The sequence below is a fragment of the Magnolia sinica genome, chromosome 6, assembly GCF_029962835.1.
Source record: "Magnolia sinica isolate HGM2019 chromosome 6, MsV1, whole genome shotgun sequence".
NCBI lineage: Eukaryota > Viridiplantae > Streptophyta > Magnoliopsida > Magnoliales > Magnoliaceae > Magnolia > Magnolia sinica.
Window position 1 is genome coordinate 99,396,776 of NC_080578.1, and position 21,476 is coordinate 99,418,251.

General features: G+C 39.8%; 1 protein-coding gene across 1 annotated transcript; it reads right to left on the reverse strand.

The window, feature by feature from the left end:
* Positions 1-12,446: 12,446 nt before the first annotated feature.
* Positions 12,447-19,253, reverse strand: LOC131249239 (F-box protein At2g26160-like). Its single transcript, XM_058249880.1, has 2 exons — positions 18,895-19,253; positions 12,447-13,784 (listed from the first exon to the last, which is right to left on the reverse strand). Exon 2 carries the CDS (start codon positions 13,782-13,784, stop codon positions 12,546-12,548), a length of 1,239 nt encoding a protein of 412 aa, XP_058105863.1. The 5' UTR covers positions 18,895-19,253; the 3' UTR covers positions 12,447-12,545.
* Between the last annotated feature and the right edge of the window lie 2,223 nt (positions 19,254-21,476).

The following is a 21,476-nucleotide window of genomic DNA, read 5'->3' on the forward strand; positions in this document are numbered from 1 at the left end:
TTCTCATGAGTTCTTCAATCGCATGAACAGCCTCAGAGTTCTCGACCTCTCTGACACTCAGATTAAGTATTTGCCAGCATCAGTTTCAAACTTAGAGAACCTGCATGCACTCTTACTAAATAATTGTATAAGGGTAAGGGAGGTACCGTCCTTAGCAAAGCTCAAGCGTCTAAGAATTTTGAACCTCTCTAATACTGTCATCAAAGAAGTGCCAGATGGTATGGAATGTTTGGTTAACCTTAAACAGCTTTATGTTTCGTCTGCTGAAGGAAGAAACGTTGTTGGTTGTAATTCATTAGTGCTTCCTGATAGTATTGTCAAGTAAGTGATGTATGGATGCGATCTGTCAAGCTTACCCTGCCTCTCTCACTTGCAACGCTTACAGAACTGTGAAATCTGGTTCTGTTGTAGGATGGAGTGGTTGTTGCCAATAAGAGACGACAGCACCATAACGTCTTTACCCTCAATAAGGGAACTGTCTCTAGAATGGCTTCCGAATTTGAGGGGTCTGTGTGAGGGAGTCTTGCTACCTGGCTCATTCGCATGCCTCACACACATGAATGTCTACGGATGCCAAGTATTGGAGAATCTCATGTCACTTGAATTGTTTCAGCACCTTCAATGCCTCGAAGAAATCAGAATTACAGGATGCAGTGAGATGGAGGAGGTGATAAAAGGAGGAGGAGAAGCTATGGTTGAAGAAGAAGTTTATAACAATAACAATAACAATACCATCCTACTCCCAAAGTTGGAGAAGTTGACATTGTTTAATTTAGGGCAATTGAAAAGCATTTGTAAGCAGGTAATCATTTGCCCTTCCCTGAATTGGATTGATATAGAAGGTTGTCCTCGGCTGAAGAAGATCCCTCTTTCCTTGGGCAACTCATCGTCCGTTGAGAAAGGAGTGATCAAAGGAAGCAAAGAATGGTGGGATGCATTGGAGTGGGATGATCCCAACACCAAAACACTCCTCCTACCTTTTTTTGAAGAAGAAAACGAAGAATATGGAGGACGTGGAATGAGAAGAAGAGCAGAAGAAGAACCAGAAGAGCCTCATTAGGATGGACTTTGGATTTTTATTTTATTTTTTTGTAAATTTGGTATTTTAAATTTAAAACAAGTATGATTGAGAAATGTATTGTTAGTAAGAATGGGTTGTGTTCTTCTTATTCTTCTCTCCGTGTGTTTATGTATTATTATAGTGATTAGCATATGGATGTATTAATGGAGTTTACCCATCTAAGAGGTAAAGCATTTTTGTGTGAGACAAACTTTATATATATCAAATCCATACCATTTTTGTGTCATACCTCTTGAACAGATCATAGCTCAAATATGGAGGAGGTAAAATCTACTCCGACCATCAGATGCATCAGCCCCTGTTTGTCCCAAGCCCCTAAAATCAGCCATATCAGTAATTCATGTGGAAATTGTGTACATGGAATGCTTACCCCAACCATCAAATGCCCACCACTAAAAACTACATGAGGCCCATTGAAATGTTTATTTTCCATCCAAATATGTGTTTGATCCAAAACTTTTGTCGCCCTTGGTAAGTTTTTAACAGCAATCATCGCTATTTCCTGCGGCGTGGTCCACCTTTAGATTCGGATCTGCTTCATTTTTTAACTCTTAACCTAAAATTATATAAAGAAATGGATGAACGGCATGGATTTAAGACAAATACATCAATATGGACCCCAAAATCAGTAAACCACCCACCCCATTGGATCTTGGATCCACCGAATCAGCACAAACTGGGGCTTTGAGGGACCACCATGATGTATGTTTTTTTTAAATCCATTTTGAAATGATGCAGATCAAAGACTCAAGTGGACCCCATGGTGGGATTAAATTCCTACTTTTGAAAACTCACTGAGGGCCACAGAAGTTCAGGTCTATATGATCTTATGAACAGGTTGGATGGCAAATAAATATTAAGGTGGGCCTTAGGAAGGTCTCAATGGTGGGGCGTAAGTGGAACCACTGCTTAAATGTGGTGTGGTCCACTTAAGCCTTGGATTTGCCTCACTTTTTTAGGCTTGTAACATAAAAAGATGGCAAAATGGATGAACGGTGTGAATAAAAGCCATACATCACGATGGCCCCTCGGCTTAGCCTTTCCAGAGCTCGAATTTTTGGGCCTGACCCACTCTCGATTGGCATATCTGGGCCTAAAATGAAAGCCCATTTATTAAATGAACTTTGATCATAATGTGTTTAGAGAGCCCATCTCCCTCACCTGGCCCAGTCTGTTTAGGGTTTCAACTTTCATGGGTCTTTTTTCATGTATCATACATGGTGGGGCACATTTGATGGGTCTTTTTTCATGTATCATACATGGTGGGTTCAGATCTTGCACAAAGGTGAGTGGGCAAGCTTGGGCTCGGACTGGGCTTAGTGTAGGTTTTACTTTGAAAGACTTGGACATGCCTCGGCCCACATGTGCCTGGCCCATTGACAGTCCATGGAGGTAAAATGCCCCCGTGATTGATAGTCCGTGGGACCACCAAAGTGTGTTCAGATCGAACCGTTCGTCCTGGGTCCCGCAATGGATGAACCATGAAGAAATTTCTGCTGACCGTAAGATTCGGTACCTTGGGACTACTTAAAATCATTTCTAACCGTCCATTTGGTACCCAGTGATCGGATGGCTAGAATCATCCAAGCAGCGTGAGATTTGGCCTATTTTCCATCCATGGTGGAGCCCATGATTTGAATAGTCTGGAGTCAACAGTGGGATATGAACCGTTGATGTGATTGGCCTCACTCTGGATTGCATATCCAGCGAAAGACTCTTGGATGGGAGATTGCTAAATCTTCGATTGGTGACCAACAAGTAAACGGTTGAGAAAGACAATATATCGACGGTCCTTATTAAAAAAGGGTTGTTTGCATCGGCCTCCTTTCTCTTATATATAAATTAGACACGCCCCCTCTATTTTTCAATCTTACAAATACCTTCCTTCTCGTCATCTTGAGCAAAATATCCTTACATTAGGTAGACAGATATCAGACGAGAATGTGGAACTAACGTGGGGCCGGCCAACATCCTGTATGTCCAACTCCCCACACAAATTGGTTCTGCCACGCGCGCATGCACTTCACATGTGGCTAGCGTAATGGGTGTGCGACTTTGATTTGGATCCCTGGCGGATGTACTGTTGTTGATGTCTTAAATCTGCTGGTAATGGGTCTATTCATGCCATCGAGAGATGTACCATACTATCAAGAAAATTTAAAAAAATTATATTGGTTGCTGGAATGTTTTTTATGTTGCTAGCCATCGATAGGTCCTTAATGTAGTGTTGATGCCATCAAAAGTCCTATTGAAGATGTGCTTGAAGCTGCATAAGTGCATCAGTTGTTTCCTATTTTAATTGTAACATTATATATTAAGTGTAATCGGGATTAGGGATAGATGGGTGATGTATTAGGGCTTTTTAAATCATTCTTTAGGGTTCAAGGACATACCTAAGGCTTATGAAAAGATATTCTAAGCCTGTTCGAAACGGTAAGGCCATTCCCACAAGGGTTTTTCCATGTAAAATTCAGATGGTTCTTGTTTGAGGTTCATTGTGCGATTACATATACTCTGTTTCATTCATTTTTGTGTGCTTCCGCAATTTCCCTTTAGTCTCATTTACTCTAATATGTCGAAAAATATAAAGTCAGACTTGTTGCTAAGGTTTTTAATCAAAGTGAAGGTATTGATTTAAAGGAGACTTTTTAACATGTGATGGTTCACCACCATTTTAAAATGGCAGTGACTTATTCTCCTTACATGTGACCCGCTGCCACCAATGCCATCCAAAAAAGAGGTGTGCATTGATGAGACATAGCATGTCTCTAAAATTAATGATCAACCAATGTTAACTATTCAATTTATATTTGTCAAATGGATGGTTAAAAGGAAAGTAGTTAACCTCCAAATTCCACCGCCCAAATCAGATTATTCAATTCATACTTTCGGTGTAAGTTATATGTTATGCTCTATCGATCATAGGAACAGTAATTATCTGGACGAGTGCGTGGGAGTAAAGATTTTTTACTAGAAGGCGTATGCACATAATCAAAAGGTGTAAGTTTACAAGTGCAATTATAGGATAAATTTAGGAGGACAGCTAAAAGTTTTCATTTTTTTTTTTTAATTATTATTTATAATAATCTGGCTTTGTTAGATATGTGGCTTTATTTATAATAAGTTCATTCCCAGTGAAAAAAAATAAAATTATTAGCCTTATAATAAACTTTTATGGCTAGACTAATGTTTAAACGGTGGTCAGTACTGAATCTCCATTATTTCCTCTTGTGCGGCACACTTGAGTTTTGAATCCACCTGATTTTTTGTCTAATGCTTGAAAATGATCCAAAAAAATAGGCAAAGACGGCGGATTTTTCATAAACTTCATGGTGGGCCTCACTTATCATCCTCCCGCAGGAACTTCAGGAAATCCGGTTTCCAGCAACAACCTTTAGCAGAGGTTCCTAAGCTGGGGTCCACCGTAATGTTTGTGATAAATCCACCCCATCCATCCATTTTGTGAGATTAATTCAGGCACTTCAGATTGAAATTGAGCGGGATCCAAGGCTCAAATGAGCTGCATTAAAGGAAAATGTGGGTAGGGAAATTTCCATAGTTGAAACCACCCTGAGTAGAAAGTGATGTTTACATGCCATCCATACCTTTACTAAAGTCATTCCTACTGGGATGAACTTAAAAGACAAATTCATTCCTACTGGGATGAACTTAAAAGACAAATTTTAGCCTGATTCAAAATTTCTTCAGCCGTGCAGATATTTCCACCGTGAAAGTTTAATCCTCACGTTTTCGGCCCACTTGAGTATTGGATCCAGCTCATTTTTTTCCCTTATATCCTAGAATGAGCTCGCAGAACGCGTGGACAGGGTGGATTTTTACAAACATGACGGTGGGCCCACCTATGTTCCCAACGAAGGAACTTTATGCAAATGCTTTCTCAGTAAATACGCGTCCTTGAGATGACACAAAAAGAAAAGGTATCATGTCCCGGCCATTGGACCATAAGGTATAGTCTACTCAGAGGACAACATCCAACCTATTAAGGGCCTGTTTGGCCGGACAAATCCCATGAAATTAGGAGGGATGGGATGGATTTTAAGGTAATGATGGTGGTGTCAGTGGATTGGTTAAGATCCATGGGATTGCTTTATCCCGGGACAAGTTCACTTGGTCTGTTTGGCACGGCCGGCATATTCTGGGATTTTACCTTCCAATCCGTCCAACCAAGGGATGGGATCAATTTTAAGGTAATGATGGTAATGCCAGTGGATTGTTTTATGATCCATGGGATTGCTTATATCCCGGGACAAGTTCACTGGGTCTGTTTGGCTCATCATGCATATCCCCGGATATTGCGATCCCATCCCTCCTAATACAGTGGGATCGGTCTGGCCAAACAGGCCCGTGAATGCAAAATCCAGTCCTTCCAATGGATTGATCCCACCCTATAAAGAACCTTCTTTAAAAATTAGCCCCGTATTCCTATCAGGTGGGTTAAAAGACAGATTATAATTTCTAGACATTGATAAATACAAAAATACAAGTGTGATCTACTTGATGAGCAAACGTGGCTGATTTTTACATAGAATGATCCACATGGTTAGGTCAACCTATTAGATGTGTTGTATGTTTCATCAGAGATGAAAGTTTGAAAATTATCTTTTAGAGGGACCATAACTCACAGTACAAACAGTTGGACTTGAGAACTCTTTTAAAAGTAGATCCACTAGCCACTAGCCAGAGAAGAAGCATTTTGATTGGACGCGGATTTCAGCCTTTGCCATAAAGTTCCTGAGCAAGGATGCTGGCTAAAGCCCACAGGGACTTTTTTTTATATATATAGAAATCTACTCCATCAATCAGTTTTAAGAGTTAATTTTAAAACATGCGCACTAAAAATTAGGTGAATCCAAAATTCAAGTGGGTCACACGAAAGGGAAAATTGGGGAAAAAAGTGCCTAGCGTTGAAAACTTTCTAAGCTCCACCTTAATTTTTATATGCCATCTTAACGGTTTATAAGGTCATTCCCATTGGGATGAAGTGAAAACACAAAAAGTTGGCCTGATAAAATTTTTTTATGGCCATAAGAATGTTTTAACGGTGTTCACTGATCAACCAATCTTAACCATTCAATCTATTTTTATAAAATGGATGGTTAAAAGGAAAGTAGTTAAACTCCAAATTCCACCGCCCAAATCAGATGATTCAATTCATACTCTTAGTGTAAGTTATAGGTTATGCTCCATCAATAATTGGATCCGTAATTTCGATAGCTTCGGTTGTCATGTACCGTTTTGTAAGCACACACACAGGTACAAGTCAGCTAATGCACATACCATCATATATGCCAGCTTGGCAGACAATATATACCCCATCCATTAGAAGGGTACCACTATCTAGAATACCCCCAGAATCAAATAAATCTACTACTCAAGTGGGCCCTATTAAACTAAACACATGCATAGGTGCAAAAATTATAGTCGTCCACATATTACTAATTAATATTATGATATACTTGCTGAGTAGACAACCAACACTTATACAGAAAACACCTGATGGCTTGAATATTTCACCTATATGCCATACTTGCATATGCGGTCTCATATATATGCATCAGAAAAGCCCTTGGCTCTAAAATAATAATTCATGCTTAACTTGTGGACGAGTGCATGGTAGTAAAGATTTTTTTTAATAAAAGGCATATGCACATAATTAAAAGGAGTAAGTTTACCAATGCAATTATGGGATAAATTTAGGTGGACAGCCAAAATTTTCCATTTTTTAATTATTTATAATAGTCCGGCTCTGTTAGTTATGTGAGACTTTTTTTTTTTTTTTTAAATCACATCAAAGAAATATAACCATGACAAAAAAAAAAAAAGATGCGACATTATTAGGCTTTTTATAATTATTATTGGACATGCAACAAAATGCGTTATCATAGTCTTATGTAATTATTGGACAACCAAACGCGTTATCATTGTCTTATGTGGAATAAGGTATGATAATTGCTTTGCTAACACTTACCTGTCCAAGTTAGCTAACACACACTACCCCTCATATACTAGCGTCACACACAGGTGAAATATCCAAGCCATCGATCATATGGATCCGGCTGTCTAGATGCTACTGCCAAAAAATAAAGGCGGTCCAATAAATAGACATGCAATGATATTATAAATACGTGGACAGGGTAGAAAATTTCAGCCAACCTTTTCACAACCGTATATTTGTTCAATTAATTTTGGACCACTTGACAATTAGAAAGAGCTAGTATTCTCTTTTGATGGATGGTTTGGATATTGCACTTGTGTGCTAGAATGGCACAATTAGTGGTGTGTGCATTAGTGGTGGGGTTGTCCACAAACCGAGTTAGCTCGGTTAGCTCGCTGGACTCAACTCAAAAAAGCTCAATTTGACTCGGTTTGAAACTGAGTTCGAGCCGAGTCGAGCTGTTTTTTAGCTCGAAAAAAGAGTTCGAGCTTCAGCTTGCCCAAGCTTGACTCGACTCGGATTGAACCCCAACTCAAATCGAACTCGGATCGAACCAATTCAGTAACTCGGTTTCTTTGATATTGTTGTTGCTCACCAAGTGTTTGATGAACTTTGGTGGGCCACACATGTGGACCCTACTTTAATGTATGTATCTGATCCACACCATCCACCATATTTCCCAGCTCATTTTAGGCATTGAGCTGAAGAATGAAGTTGATCCGAATCTTTGGCGGGCTATATCGTAGAAAACAATGGTTTTGAGTGATTTAAATTGTTAGAGCCCGTTGTGACGTTTCTGCGCGTCAAACCATATCCAGTATTGGGCTCATTGGACTTGTCCTGAGCCCAGGAACCCAGTAGGCAGACTGGATTGCCCAGATGTAGGCCCCACCTATGAAAATCTTTAGAAAGACAATATATATATATATATATATATATATATATATATATATATCAGAGGACGCTGTTGTTGCCAGTGTCCGTTGCTTGGTTGGACGCAGGGTCATTGGGCCCCACCACAGGCCCCACCTTGATGCGTGTTGAACATCAACACTGTCCATTTGATGAGTCCCCTTTAATTATTGGGACATCCCAAAAATCAGCCGTTCACGGTACTCACGTGGTCCACACCACCAAACAGTGGAGGATTGAACGTCTACCATTGAAACCCTTTTTGAGTCACCGAAGTTTTGGATCGAAATGAAATTTGTTTTTACTCTTTATTTAGGTCTTTATGACCTTATGTACAGAAGGGATGGAAATAAACAATATGGTGGGCCCCACGTGGGACCCACTTATGTAAGTGTTTTACCCACACCGTCCCCACGTGTGGGAAGTGGGACGGCTGGTGTACCTCACTCTAACTATATACCTGCTATAGTGACGTCACCAAATTCTGTGGGACCCACCTGATGCGTGGATTCCATCCACGCCGTCCGTCCATTTGGATGAAGCACACCGTGATGTATGTGATGGTCCACACCGTCCATATGGCTGAATGGTAGGCTACGCCATGATGTATGTTTTATACCCACATCGTCCATCTGTTTTATATCTAAACCGTCCGTCTGATGGACGGTGGGCCTGCACACCAGCTATATAGCTGTTGTATTTACGGCAGCAAGTTCCATGGGCCATGCCATGACGTATATGTTGTAGCCCACACCGTCCAGATGGATGGACGGTGGGCCACACCGTGATGTATATGCGGCCCATTTGATGTATTTGAAGCCCACATTGATGCGGCCCATTTGATGTATTTGAGGCCCACATGATGCGGCCCATTTGATGTATTTGAGACCCACATGATACGGCCCATTTGATGTATATGAGGCCCATTGGTGCGGCCCATTGATACGGCCCACTTGATATATATGAGGCCCATTGATGCGGCCCACATGATGTATTTGAGGCCCATGAGTAAGGCTCAATGTGTTGTATATATGTCCCACGTGAGGAGGCCCATTGCGATGCGTATGCGGCCTATGAGTGAGGCCTATAGTGATGTGTATTAGGCCCTTGAGTGAGGCCCATTGTGATATATATTAGGCCCTTGCGTGAGGCCATGGGCCCACTATACGTTTGACACTGTGGGCCACTCCTTGGAAGCAACATTAGTTAAATGTCCACATTGATGGGCAATGATAGTTAAATGTCCACATTATGACATTCCATTAGGCCCTTTATTAGGCCAATTGTCGAGGCTGATTATCGATGCCAATTATTGTTACCGATTATGAGTATGTGATAGTATAGCATCATGATGCATGCCTATACACATCATTCGCATGTTTGTTATGAGATATGATTGACCATTGCATATGTCATAAGGCAGGTTGTTTTATGGGACTCCTTGAGAGATGGAGTTACCCACATGAGCGCACGGTACGCGGTGGATTGTTGCATGACTGGATGGTATGACTCATGCATCTCGCATTTTGTTATATGACCACTGTACGCCCTAGCGACATCAGGACTGTGGCCTCCACAGGCATATCGTAGATGGCCAGATGGGACACCAGAAATATTTAGTTCTAGCATACGAGATCCATAGATGTCCCTAGGTGAAAATTCATAAACTTCCGTGCCCAGGAAACACCCTAACGTCTAGACCGAGTGGATATATATGAGCGTATGAAGGTTGTATACTAGTAGGCTGCGTCTCTCACTGTGTCGTGGTCGGTTAGGAGGGGGTGTAACCTTACCTGCCTGAGTGAGGGGGCAATATCTAGGTTGAGTTTGACCAGCTTAAGGAATGAGTCCGCTATCGACGAGCTGGGCCCGATATTGGCAGGTGGATAGTGAGGTCTCTTCCACTTACCTAATTGTGTGCTCGGATATGGGCGGCAAGCTGACGTAGAGTGTAATAGAATCCAGTGATGATCCCAAAGATGTACGGTACTGATATGTGGACTCATTGAGCAAGAGTTACATACTCATTCATTCACTATCCACTTGGGCTGGTGGTGTGCAACTATTTATTACGTGTACTTTCGCAATGGCCAGGATTTCGGTTGGGGCGTGCAACTAACTTGAGATCAAGAATTTACCACATTAAGTCTGACTATCCAAATTTAGATATGGGACTGGTTTGGATAGAAGTCTCTTGTGGTGGACCCCGTGGCCTGTGATACTACGTACTATCATCCCGACTTCACACTCCAGCTTTGTCATTTCATTCACATCGCATATTGCATTGCATCCTTAGTTATAGTATTTGGTTTACTGTGCTTCTGTATTGCATAACCTGATTAAGGTTGACGGTATTCGCGGACTCGGTATCTGATATTTTGTTTACTATGTTTTCACATTGCATAGCTAATCTACATTGCTTCTTTAGTATATAATATTGGCTTATTATGTTTTTGCATCGCATAACCTGGATAAAGCTAATGGTATTTATGAACTTGCCAACATATTTCCACTTACTCTGATATCTATATACTTGGCACGTGCATCGCACACACTTACACTACCATCTAAGCTTTGTATAAGCTTATGCACGATATATGCGTGCAGGTGGCGTTAGGTCACAGTAGCATTGAGTTTGGAGCGTGCAACGGTCTTATGGAGCTTAATTTTCAATATATATATATATTTCCCTTTCAGTACTGTATTCAACTGTTTATATTAGTGGATATGTAATGATAGTGTTGCCTTTGTGATTTGGGTAAACTTGTGGTTATGCTTATTACGAGTTAAAAGTACGTTGGAAAATCCTTTTTTTAGGATCTCATGATTGAAATATGGCATATAGACACTTGGAGCCGAGAATGAGGTACTACGGAGGTTGTCGGCATCGGATTCGATGATCGGGAATTTTGTGAGCCCGATTTCCAAGTTTAGGATGTGACAGGTTTGGTTAGGGAAATGAGGTTTCATTTACCTGTTTAGAGCACTCGGGCTTCTTCCTGGTTGAGGTCTTGATCTTGTAAACTTCTTCTTGAAGCTCACTTAAAGACTAACTCAACATTCACGTGATTTGACAAACTAGAGCACTTTCAGATTAGGTCACACAGACATGAATGAAGGGAAAACACAACTATTAGGTTCATCTAGGACTATTTTTATTCCCACAAAGCTTTTAATAGTGGGCATTCAATCACCACTATTTCCTATGTTCTTGTCCATATGAAATTTGGATCTTCCTCATTTTTTTGGATGATTTCCTAAAATGATTTGAAAAAATGGATGGACTGCAACGTGGATAAAACATGTACATTATGGTGGGGCCACACAACACTGTTTTATACTCACCTCAATGTGGCAACTTTAGTGAGCAATTCCCATCCGGATTCAAAAGTTCCTGCGCTAGAAACATAGGTGGAGCCCACCTTGATGTTTGTGAGAAATCCACCTAGCCTATCTGTTTTTTAAGTTTACTTTAGGACATGGGACCGAAAGTGCAAAAACGTAAGGATTGAACGTCCACATTTGAAATACTCGTGGGGCCAAAAAAGTTTTGAAATATTTGTGGGGCTTTTAGCATGTTAGCGTGTTAAAAGTGTGTTTTGCAATTTCGAAGCGGATGGCATCATATTCCTTCTCGGTGCAAAGAAACATAGTTATTGCATGCATGACACTATACAACTACATCAGAAAAGAATCCATCTCCTATTAACTCTTCTAACAATACAATGATAAAAATGTTCTTTTGGAAATGAATATCGAATCAGAAAATGATATGCCTGAGGTGGAAGGAGTATTTGGAGACTTTGAACAAACTATTATGTCCAATATACAAGAAGAAATTGCCACCATACTTATACATGCAAATCATTAATTATTTTTTTATCTATTTTCTATGGATAATGATATTTTAATTTTCAATTAAGTACTTTAGTTTATTTGAATTAAATAAAATTATTTTATTGTCATTTAATAAAAAATAATTTCTTTATAATGTAAAATATTTTCAAACAGAAATTATGGGCAAATGTGTCAAATTAACATATTTCAGACATTTTAGATGTTTGTTAACAAATAGGTTGTTTCAAATTCAATACTTAATTTTCAGACTTTAGCCATAATTACCAAACAAGTTTTTGGACTTTACATTTCATATCCTGACTTCAGACTTCATATTTAACAAACGGGCCCAAGTCACTAAAACATTTGACTAAATCCTCGTTTAGGATCAACATTCATTCATATAAAGAAATGGATGAACGTTAAGAAAAGGTGACAAGTTTGCCCAAGATTCTCTCATTGGGGGTTGTTGGGAGTGTCACCAGATCATAATACTCAACAATTAGTGGGTAAAATACCCAAGTGAAATCCTATTCGTCCATCAGGTGACCCTTTTCACTCGCACCTTAAATAGTAAAATACAACAAATTAATTCATTCAGGCAGCGCATGAATTTAAATTTTAAACAGACAACCAAACAAACTATGATAAATCCATTCGAAAGAATAAAATAAATTATGAGTAACTTTATATGGTAGCAAAATACAACTGTGAATATAATAACTCTTTTTAACTCCTAAACTTTGTCAAATATACATACTAGAAAGGTTTAGGTGTGAACCAAAAAGATTGGAGCATAATTACCCAAGATTCGATACCACAATATCGATCAATGCTTCCATCTTTTATGTTGAATATGCCCAAATCATGTCCCCATGGGGGAGATTCTTCTACGCACACATCCCACATGTCGTCACAAAAATAGATACAATTCGCTCTACAGTCAGAGAAGCTGCGAGCCGAACATGAAATTGCTTGAGAACCACCAATGAACAGCGCATGGTCACCTAAGCTTGTTATTTTAGTCCACATTGACCCACTATGATCGAGCTTGAAGACTTCAAATCTAGTTGTTTTTTGTATCCGCTTTGCATATGCATCACACTCACCCCTACTCTTGTCATAGCACCGTATTACAAGCAACAAATCCCCTGCAAGCTCTGCTAGGCACTTCCTTTCATATTTTGTGGGTGGCTTTCTCAAATGAATTTCCATGCCCTTAGGAGAAGTGCCGAAAACATCCCAAGCTATAACAAATCCCATAAAACTCACTGCGTAGAATCTACCTTTATAAAATATGATGTCACGGTGGATTTTTTGGACTAGTACTGGTGGCAATGCAGTCCATGACTTGTGTCCAAGTCTACAAAATGCGAGTTCCTCCTTGTGACCATGGATGATCATAACCGCAAAATCACCAGGTTGTGTTGACACGACCACCTTATGTATAAGGGAGATGCGCACATTTTTTTGCTTGTACTCAGCGGATGCATCTTTAGGAAATGGTACTCTTTCGGCAAGATATTGAAACTTTGGTGGAAGGCCAACCCATGCATTTTCTGCTACTATGTCTTCGTCTCTGACCATTGGAACCACAAACTGGAAAGAGCGTCGACTCCAATTCAACAGACTCGGAAACTGCTTGAGTGACGGGAGTTGGATCTTAGCTCTTGAGAAGGGATTCCACAAACCGATGTCACCACTCTCATTGAGAGTTACCAGCCACCCATCAGAGGATCCGATACACCGCATCCCACGACACTCTGGTAGGTTGAGCGTCCTAACCTTATTGTCGGATAGGCTGTAGAAACAACAAGATTCACTCTCTAGGTTGCCGAAGAGCATCAACCATGGAAGTTGTTGGGCTGGACAATACACCTTCTTCTCTACCGTTGAGTGCCAAGAAACGCAAACAGCACCAACATGGATATGGTCGATGTATGGCAGATGATTCAGTATCAACCCCAAGATGTCTTCTGGAAGGTTTGCCCAACTCATCTGTTTTTACATGTTCATGGGTTTAGTAAGAAGGCAATCAGACATTTATTTATAGTAAAATAAAAAGGCCAAGTCGCAGAAATCTTTTAGGACATTTAAGAGCTCTCTAGAGTGATGAAAAATGCCCTGCCTGATGATGGGATCAAAGTGATTCTTGAGAGTTATACAAGTGGCACATCACCAATCCAATTGGGATCATGACACGCTTTGTAGCATGGCCAACAATTCATTTGGTGGATCACACCATGAAGATGGCATTGCAAAAAAATCAGCCATGACCACTCATCAAATTGGCACACAATGCTAAAATTCTAAGTTTAAATCCACACAAATTTTTTTCTTTTTTGAAAGGTTACACCGCCAGGGATTGATCCATGGATCACTTACACACTCTACACTCACTACACTCCCTACCAGCTCATCTAATGAGCAGGAGACTACCCAACTAATTGACTGGAGGGTAAATCCACACAATTCTTTGTGATTTTTTTAATGCTCAATCCACAGTTGTATTAGTGTTTTGAAAAGTCTTAATTGGTGTACATCTATGCTTTGTGCACAGTCAAAAGAGTTGCTGCCATTTTTTTGAAGAAGTGGTGAAATATCAGTCTAACATAAAGCCGTGGATTATTGCAATAGCTCCAAATCATATTGTCATTGGGTTCAGATCTTTACACGTTCAATCCAGGGCCATGTTTCAATCATCCAAACCCTTTATACAAAGGTCCTGGCTTTATATGATGGGCCTCAATGTGGATGAAAATACACCCAATTAAACTATCTACAATATTTCAACCCTTGGACAGATTGCTTGGATTTTCACTAGTGTGCTAGGTTGGCAAATGGACAGTCATGTACCTCCCTCCCTCCCTCAAAACTCATCCCCCTCAAATGTATAACAATATACAATGACCAAAGTTATCCAAATTGTTAGTCCCATTGTGGTCGGAGAATTATCTCCGAAATCGCACTAATCGAGCAAATCTAGTTTTATATATATATATATATATATATATATATATATATATATATATTGATGCAGGACAATTAACCACTTGCTCTAAAAGCTCGAACTGATAGAGCATGGTGAATTAATCCCTTTATCTCATATCCCAGGCCCCAAATCTATGGGTTCCACCCTCTCATGGGCCCCAAATCCATGGGTTCTGCCCTATACGAGCCACCCGCCTCACACGGGCTCCAAATCCATCGGTTATGAGGGCCACCCACCTCGAGTGTGCCCCTGCATCCCACAGGCCACCCCACTCAAACCTGGTGTGAAAATGCCCCCGCATTAATCACCCCCGCTCTGATACCACTTTGATGCAAGACAATTAACCACTTACTCTAAAAGCTCGAGCTTTTAGAATGAGTGATTGATTGTCCTGTATCAAATTGGTATCAGAGCGGGAGGTCTTGTGTTCGAGACTCATCGCCGAAGGTGATTAATGCGGGGGTATTTTCACATCGGGCTCAAGTGGGGTGGCCTGTGGGATGCGGGGGCACACTCGAGGTGGGTGGCCCACATAACCCATAGATTTGGGACCCGTGTGAGGCGGAACCTATAGATTTGGGGCCCACGATGAGGGTTCAGCTGAGGATCTAACCCATGGATTCGAGGCCTGGGCTATGAGATAACGGGATTAATTCGTCAGAAAGCAAACCAATATGTTAAAAATTTCAATTGAAGGATTATTACCCAAAGATTATATATATATATATATATATATATATATATATATATATATATATATATATATATATATATATACGCGAAGGCAAAGAAAACGAGCAAAAATAAAGATTGGTCTAAATTCAAAGCCAAAAATCATATTGGTTATTGTTTTCTCACTGGAATATTTTGCATTATGCTCCATCCATAGTTGGGTTAGGGAGTTTGGACAGTTTATGTTGCTGTAAAACTATGTCATGTGTACGATGGAAAAGTCACCGTCCTTTTCAAAGTGGTGCAGAAGTAACATAACAATCTAGCTCAGGTTCAGGAAGATGATCTTAAATTTCAAGAGGAAATTCAAACAACTACTAACATCTTATTTGTGTAACTTTTCTTACATACATCCATAATTGGGTCCGCAATTTGGACGGTCTGGGTTTCTGTGTAACTATGACATGCGTATGGTTAAAGAGAGCACCAATTTTTTAAAACATTGGTCAAGTATCGTAGAAGTTTAACTCAATAAGATGAGGATTGCTAAGCCCACATGCGTTTACAAGAAAGCACATATGCACCTCAACACGTGAGAATCTGGAACATGTGTGAGATCCTAGCTATCCATTAGGCTGGTCCCAACATGTAGATAGTTGTTCAAAAAAAAAAAAAAAAGTAAGCTAAATCCGCTCACTAAATAGGTCACAATGTTAGAACATCTTCTGCATTTTTGTTTTCCAAACATGTAGCTCATGGGATCAATGCAATAATCCGACTTTTGGAAAAGGAAACTGCATGGTGGGACCCATCTAATCAACAGCACAGAGCTCACACAAGTCTGCCATTTTTGGCACAGCCATTGTTGTTCGTGGGGAGTGCTTCGTACATGAGAGTTGGCTTAGAAAAACAGAATTTTGTTTCTAGAGGATGACAAGAATACATCATGACGTATTGAAATAGGGTACACCAGGACTTGCAGCCATTTGAACGGGGTCCATTTCAATGACCTAAAACATTTATACGATGGGCCCCACCTTGGATGGAGGATCAAGGTACATGTATACATACAAGTCAACTTTAGCTCATTCTCACATTCCAGAATCATATAATTTAAATGGGATAATGTTATGCATGTGTGACGAATCAAACCGCAAGAGAGAGTGACTGATGTCCGGTCCACTTAACATTCTGAGATGGGCTGTATTATGGCCACCTGATTGAGCTATGTGACAGTATAAGAAACCACTTCGTTGTAGCCTTAATGCAAAATAATATAGCCCTTGAAGGATAACTTTGAATTTATTGTAAGGGAGAAAAATAACAAACATAGAAGCATAACACTACAGCACAAGCACTTGCAGGAAACTAAACCTTCTGCAACAATCACAAAAACAAAAAGGGATTCCCTTGCCTCAGGCCTCAGGAAGCCTTGAAAAAACCAAACAGGGACCAATTGATCAGGACAGAGAAGGACACCGAGGCAACAGAACAACGAATCCAGCTTCGCCACTTGTTCCCAACACCCATCTACCCCAGCAGATAGTCAGGAAAATCCCAGTTAACATGATCATAAGCTTTTTCGAGGTTTAGCTTACTCACCAACCCCCGATTGCTAATAATTTTATACAGACTGTCGAGGAGGCTAATAGGCCTAAAATTCCTCAAGCAATCTGCATCTTCGAGGGGGGTGCTGGGAACATATTTCCAATTGGTCAGCTTGCTCTTCGGAGATAGCATTGACTTGAATATGTTCTAGCACAGATCTGTTGGGGAACACAATAGTTAACAAAAACGCGTAGCAAAAAAAAAAGAGAAGAGACTTGATGGGTCATTGAAAAGGATCTTGACTTTTGTACTATATGGGTCATTGAAAAGGATCTTGACTGAAGAACTAAAGTTTTGAAGTATCCTACAGCAATTTGGGAAGTATTCTAGCCTTCACAACTCACACCCATCACTCGAAATGAAAATTTCTAATTTGGTCATCAATAATTTGCTCAGCAATTTAGTCATCAAAATTTCTGTGTAACTATGACATGCGTACAGTTAAAGAAAGCACCATTTTTTTTTTAAATGTTGGCTAAGTATCTCTTGACTTTTGTACTATATGGGTCATTGAAAAGGATCTTGACTGAAGAACTAAAGTTTTGAAGTATCCTACAGCAATTTGGGAAGTATTCTAGCCTTCACGACTCACACCCATCACTCGAAATGAAAATTTCTAATTTGGTCATCAATAATTTGCTCAGCAATCTAGTCATCAAAATTTCTGTGTAACTATGACATGCGTACAGTTAAAGAAAGCACCATTTTTTTTTTAAATGTTGGCTAAGTATCATAGAAATTTAACTCAATAATATGAGGATTGATAAACCCACATGCATGTACAAGCAAGCACATAGGCACCTCAACACGTGTGGGATCCAAACTATCCATTAGGTTGAACCCAACATGTAGATACTACTTCAAAAGAAGTAAGCCAAGCCCACTCAAATTGGTCACAATGTCAGAATAATTTCTGCATTTTTCTTTTCCATCCATTTAATTTATAAATTGTAGCTCACAGGATCAATGCAATCATCCAACATACCAAAAAGGGCATTGTAGCTCATGGAATCAAAGAAATCATCCATTTAATTTATAAATTGTAGCTCCACATTACTCAGCCCTGTGGAGTAAATTTTTTTATTAGTTGATCAGCATCAAGTGGATAATGAGGGCGGGCCTCAGGGAAACATTCCCTAATTGGAACAAGGATCTTTTTACATCTTATGAAAGGCTCAAGTGGTGGTTACTTCCCTTAGCTCTTTGCTGGAAGCTGTGTTTTAAATAGCAATAGCATGCTGTGTAGCGTTCAGCCCTCTATAAGCACGTAACATAAGTTACACAATACTTCAAAATTTTAAATTTTAAAATAGGATTAAATAATAAGAAGAAAAAACCAAAAAAAAAAAAAAAAAAGAAGAAGAAAATATGCCTAAAAATTTATTCTTTTTTTAAAGATGAAAATTATTCATTTTTTTTTTCCAATTATAAGCATGTTCAAAACAGCTCTTAATTATCATTTATCAAAAACCAATCCACCACATATATAACCCAAATCAAATCATTATCACATCTACAACTTTCTAAGCCAACCACTTTTAATTAATAGTTTATACATGAAACGACAAATCACAAATATGAAAAGAGATAAAAATCCAACGGTTTAAGAGTATTAAGTACAAAATACAAAATTGCATAGCAACCCCTGTGCTACAACATTGCATAGTAACGGGCATCCTAAAATGATTTTTTTTTTTTTTTAATCCCCAAAAGAAACAATAAACTTCATCCAAAAAGAAGAGGAAGAACATACCTTTATCAAGCACGAGAAAGATTGAAAAAAAAAAACTATATTTTTTAGCCTCAAAGTGAAAAGGGGAAATTTGATTTTCTCACCTCCAATGATCTTGAAAATACAGCCGCAAATTAACCTTCTTTCAGGGAACGACTGATCAGCTGGAATTTCGGCTTGGTGTATCGAAAGAATCGAACTAAAGTATTTGGGCAGACAGGTGTTTGCGTCCACTACGACTCGGATTTCCAGCGAAAGCCTTTCGCAGGAAGATCCCGCGCAAGGATGCAGAGTGGGCCCACTACCATGTTTTGGGGAAATATACTCCGTTCATCCGTTTTGCAAGCTAATCTTAGGACAAAATGAGGAGTATCCAGGACTCAAGTGGGCCACACGAGAGGAAACAGTAGGGATTCAGTGAGAACCGTCGAGACATTCTTATGACCATAAAAGCTCTGTTTCAAGCTAAATTTTCTGTATTTTCGCTACATTCCTTTGTTAAAGGCCTTATAAACTATTTGGATGGCATATAAACATTAAGGTGGAACTCTGAAAAGTTTCAACGGTAGGTATTTCGTTCTCCAATTTTTCCTCCCATGCGGCCCACTTTAGTTTTGGATCCACCTCATTTTTGGTAGATTTTCCTAACGAAGTATAATTCGGAAAACTTGATGGTGGGCCCCACTTACCATCCTTGTGCCGCAAAGACGCGGATTGCGTCCTACCCCCGCCCGGACGGTAATCCATCCGGGCAGGGCTATGTGGGCCCAACATGATGTAAGTGTTTTATCTAAGCTGTTAATCACTTTTCTCATATCATTTTAAGGTATGATCCAAACATTGAGTAAGGTACAGGGCTTAAGTGGATCACAAAGTAGGGATTTAATGTCCACCATTAAAAACATCTCAAGAGCTGGAGAAGTTTCGGATCAAACTAATATTTGTTTTTTCACTTCATCCACGCCTACATGACCTTATTAATAGGTTAGATGATAAAAAAACACATCACAGTGGCCCTTAGAAAGGTTTCAACGGTGGGTGTCATTATCTCCGCGGCCTCCTTCGGTGTGGTCCACTGGAGCTGTCGACCTACTTCAGTTTTATATATATATATATAAAATCCGAGAAAAGCGCCCGGACGGATTACCGTCCGAGCGGGGCTAGGACACAATCCGCGTCCGTGCAAGAACGTTCCTCCTGCGGAAGGCTTTTGCAGGAAATCCACGTCCCGTCCGCAATTAAAAACTTCTAGAGTCCACAAAAGCTCTGGATCAAGCTTATATTTATGTTTTCCTTTCTTTAATGTATTTTTTAACTTGTGAAGGGGTGGATTTCAAATAAACATTATGGTGGGCCGTAGGAAAGTTTCAACAGTGCGCATCACTCTCCCCACTGTTTTATGTGGTGGGATCCACTATGACTTTGGATCTGCCTCATTCTTTCACTCAACACGTAAAATGATATCTCCAAATATATGGATGGTTTGGATACAACACATACATCATGATGGGTCCCACAAAACTTAGTGGCCTCACTCCAGTGCAAGTCTGGCTGCTAAACTTGTCAGTAGTTTTCGATCGGACGCCGATTCGCTGGTGACTGGTTGAGGGCGAGACTCAGAAGTTATGTAACAAGTTCCATGGGACCCACCATGATGTATTAGTTGTATCTACACCGTCCATTTATTTGGAGATATAAATTTAGGGCATGACCCAAAGAATGAGTCAGACCCAAAGCTCTAATGGACCCCACCATAGAAAACAGTGGAGAGAGTAACACCCACCATTAAAAATTTTCACGGGCCACTAAAAGTTTTCGATCAAGCTGAAATTTGTGTTTGCCCTTCTTTCTTGTCTGTCTTAACTTACGAACACATTGGATCACAAGTAAAAATCATAGTGGACCTTAGGAAGGTTTCAGCAGTGGGCATCACTCTTCCCACTGTTTTTTGTGGTGGTGTCCACTCCAGATTTAGATCTTACTCCTTCTTTGTCACATGCCTGAAAATGATCTTTGCAAATGGATGGATGGTTTGGATACAACACATACATCATAATGGGTCCCACGGAACTTGATGAGATCACATCGGTAGTGAGTCTAGCTACTCAACCCGTCGGTATATAATCCGCGGCCAATCGGAATGGCCGGTGTACCAAACATCAGCGATATAACTGGTGTATTGACGTCATCAATTTCTGTAGGTCCCATCATGAGATATGTGTTATATCCAAACCCTCTATCCATTTTTGGAGCTCGTCTTAAGGCTTTACCCTAAAAATAATACAGTTTAAAGATCGATTGGACCACACTTTAAAAAGGAGGGGATTGAACGTCTACCATTGAAACCCTTTTAGAGGTCACAGCAATATGAAATTTGTTTTTCCTCTTCATTCATTTTTACCTTATCAACATATTGTATGGAAAATAAACGTCATGGTGGGCGCTACAAATTTTTTAACGGTGAAGATCATTATTATCACTGTTATTTTTTGGTGTGGTCCATTTGAGCTTTGAATATAATTCATTTCTTGTCTAATGCTCTAAAATGATCTCAAAAACGATGAATGGTATAAATATAATAAATACATCACTATGCAGCCATGTAACTTTGATCTCCATTGAACCGTTTAGCATAACTCGGAGCGCGAGGAGCTTTGGCTGGAAGCGGATTGGGTACCGAGTAAAT

Bases quoted from the DNA above. Each gene is read 5' to 3' on its own strand.
- LOC131249239 (XM_058249880.1), bottom strand. From the start codon at position 13,784: ATGAGTTGGGCAAACCTTCCAGAAGACATCTTGGGGTTGATACTGAAT.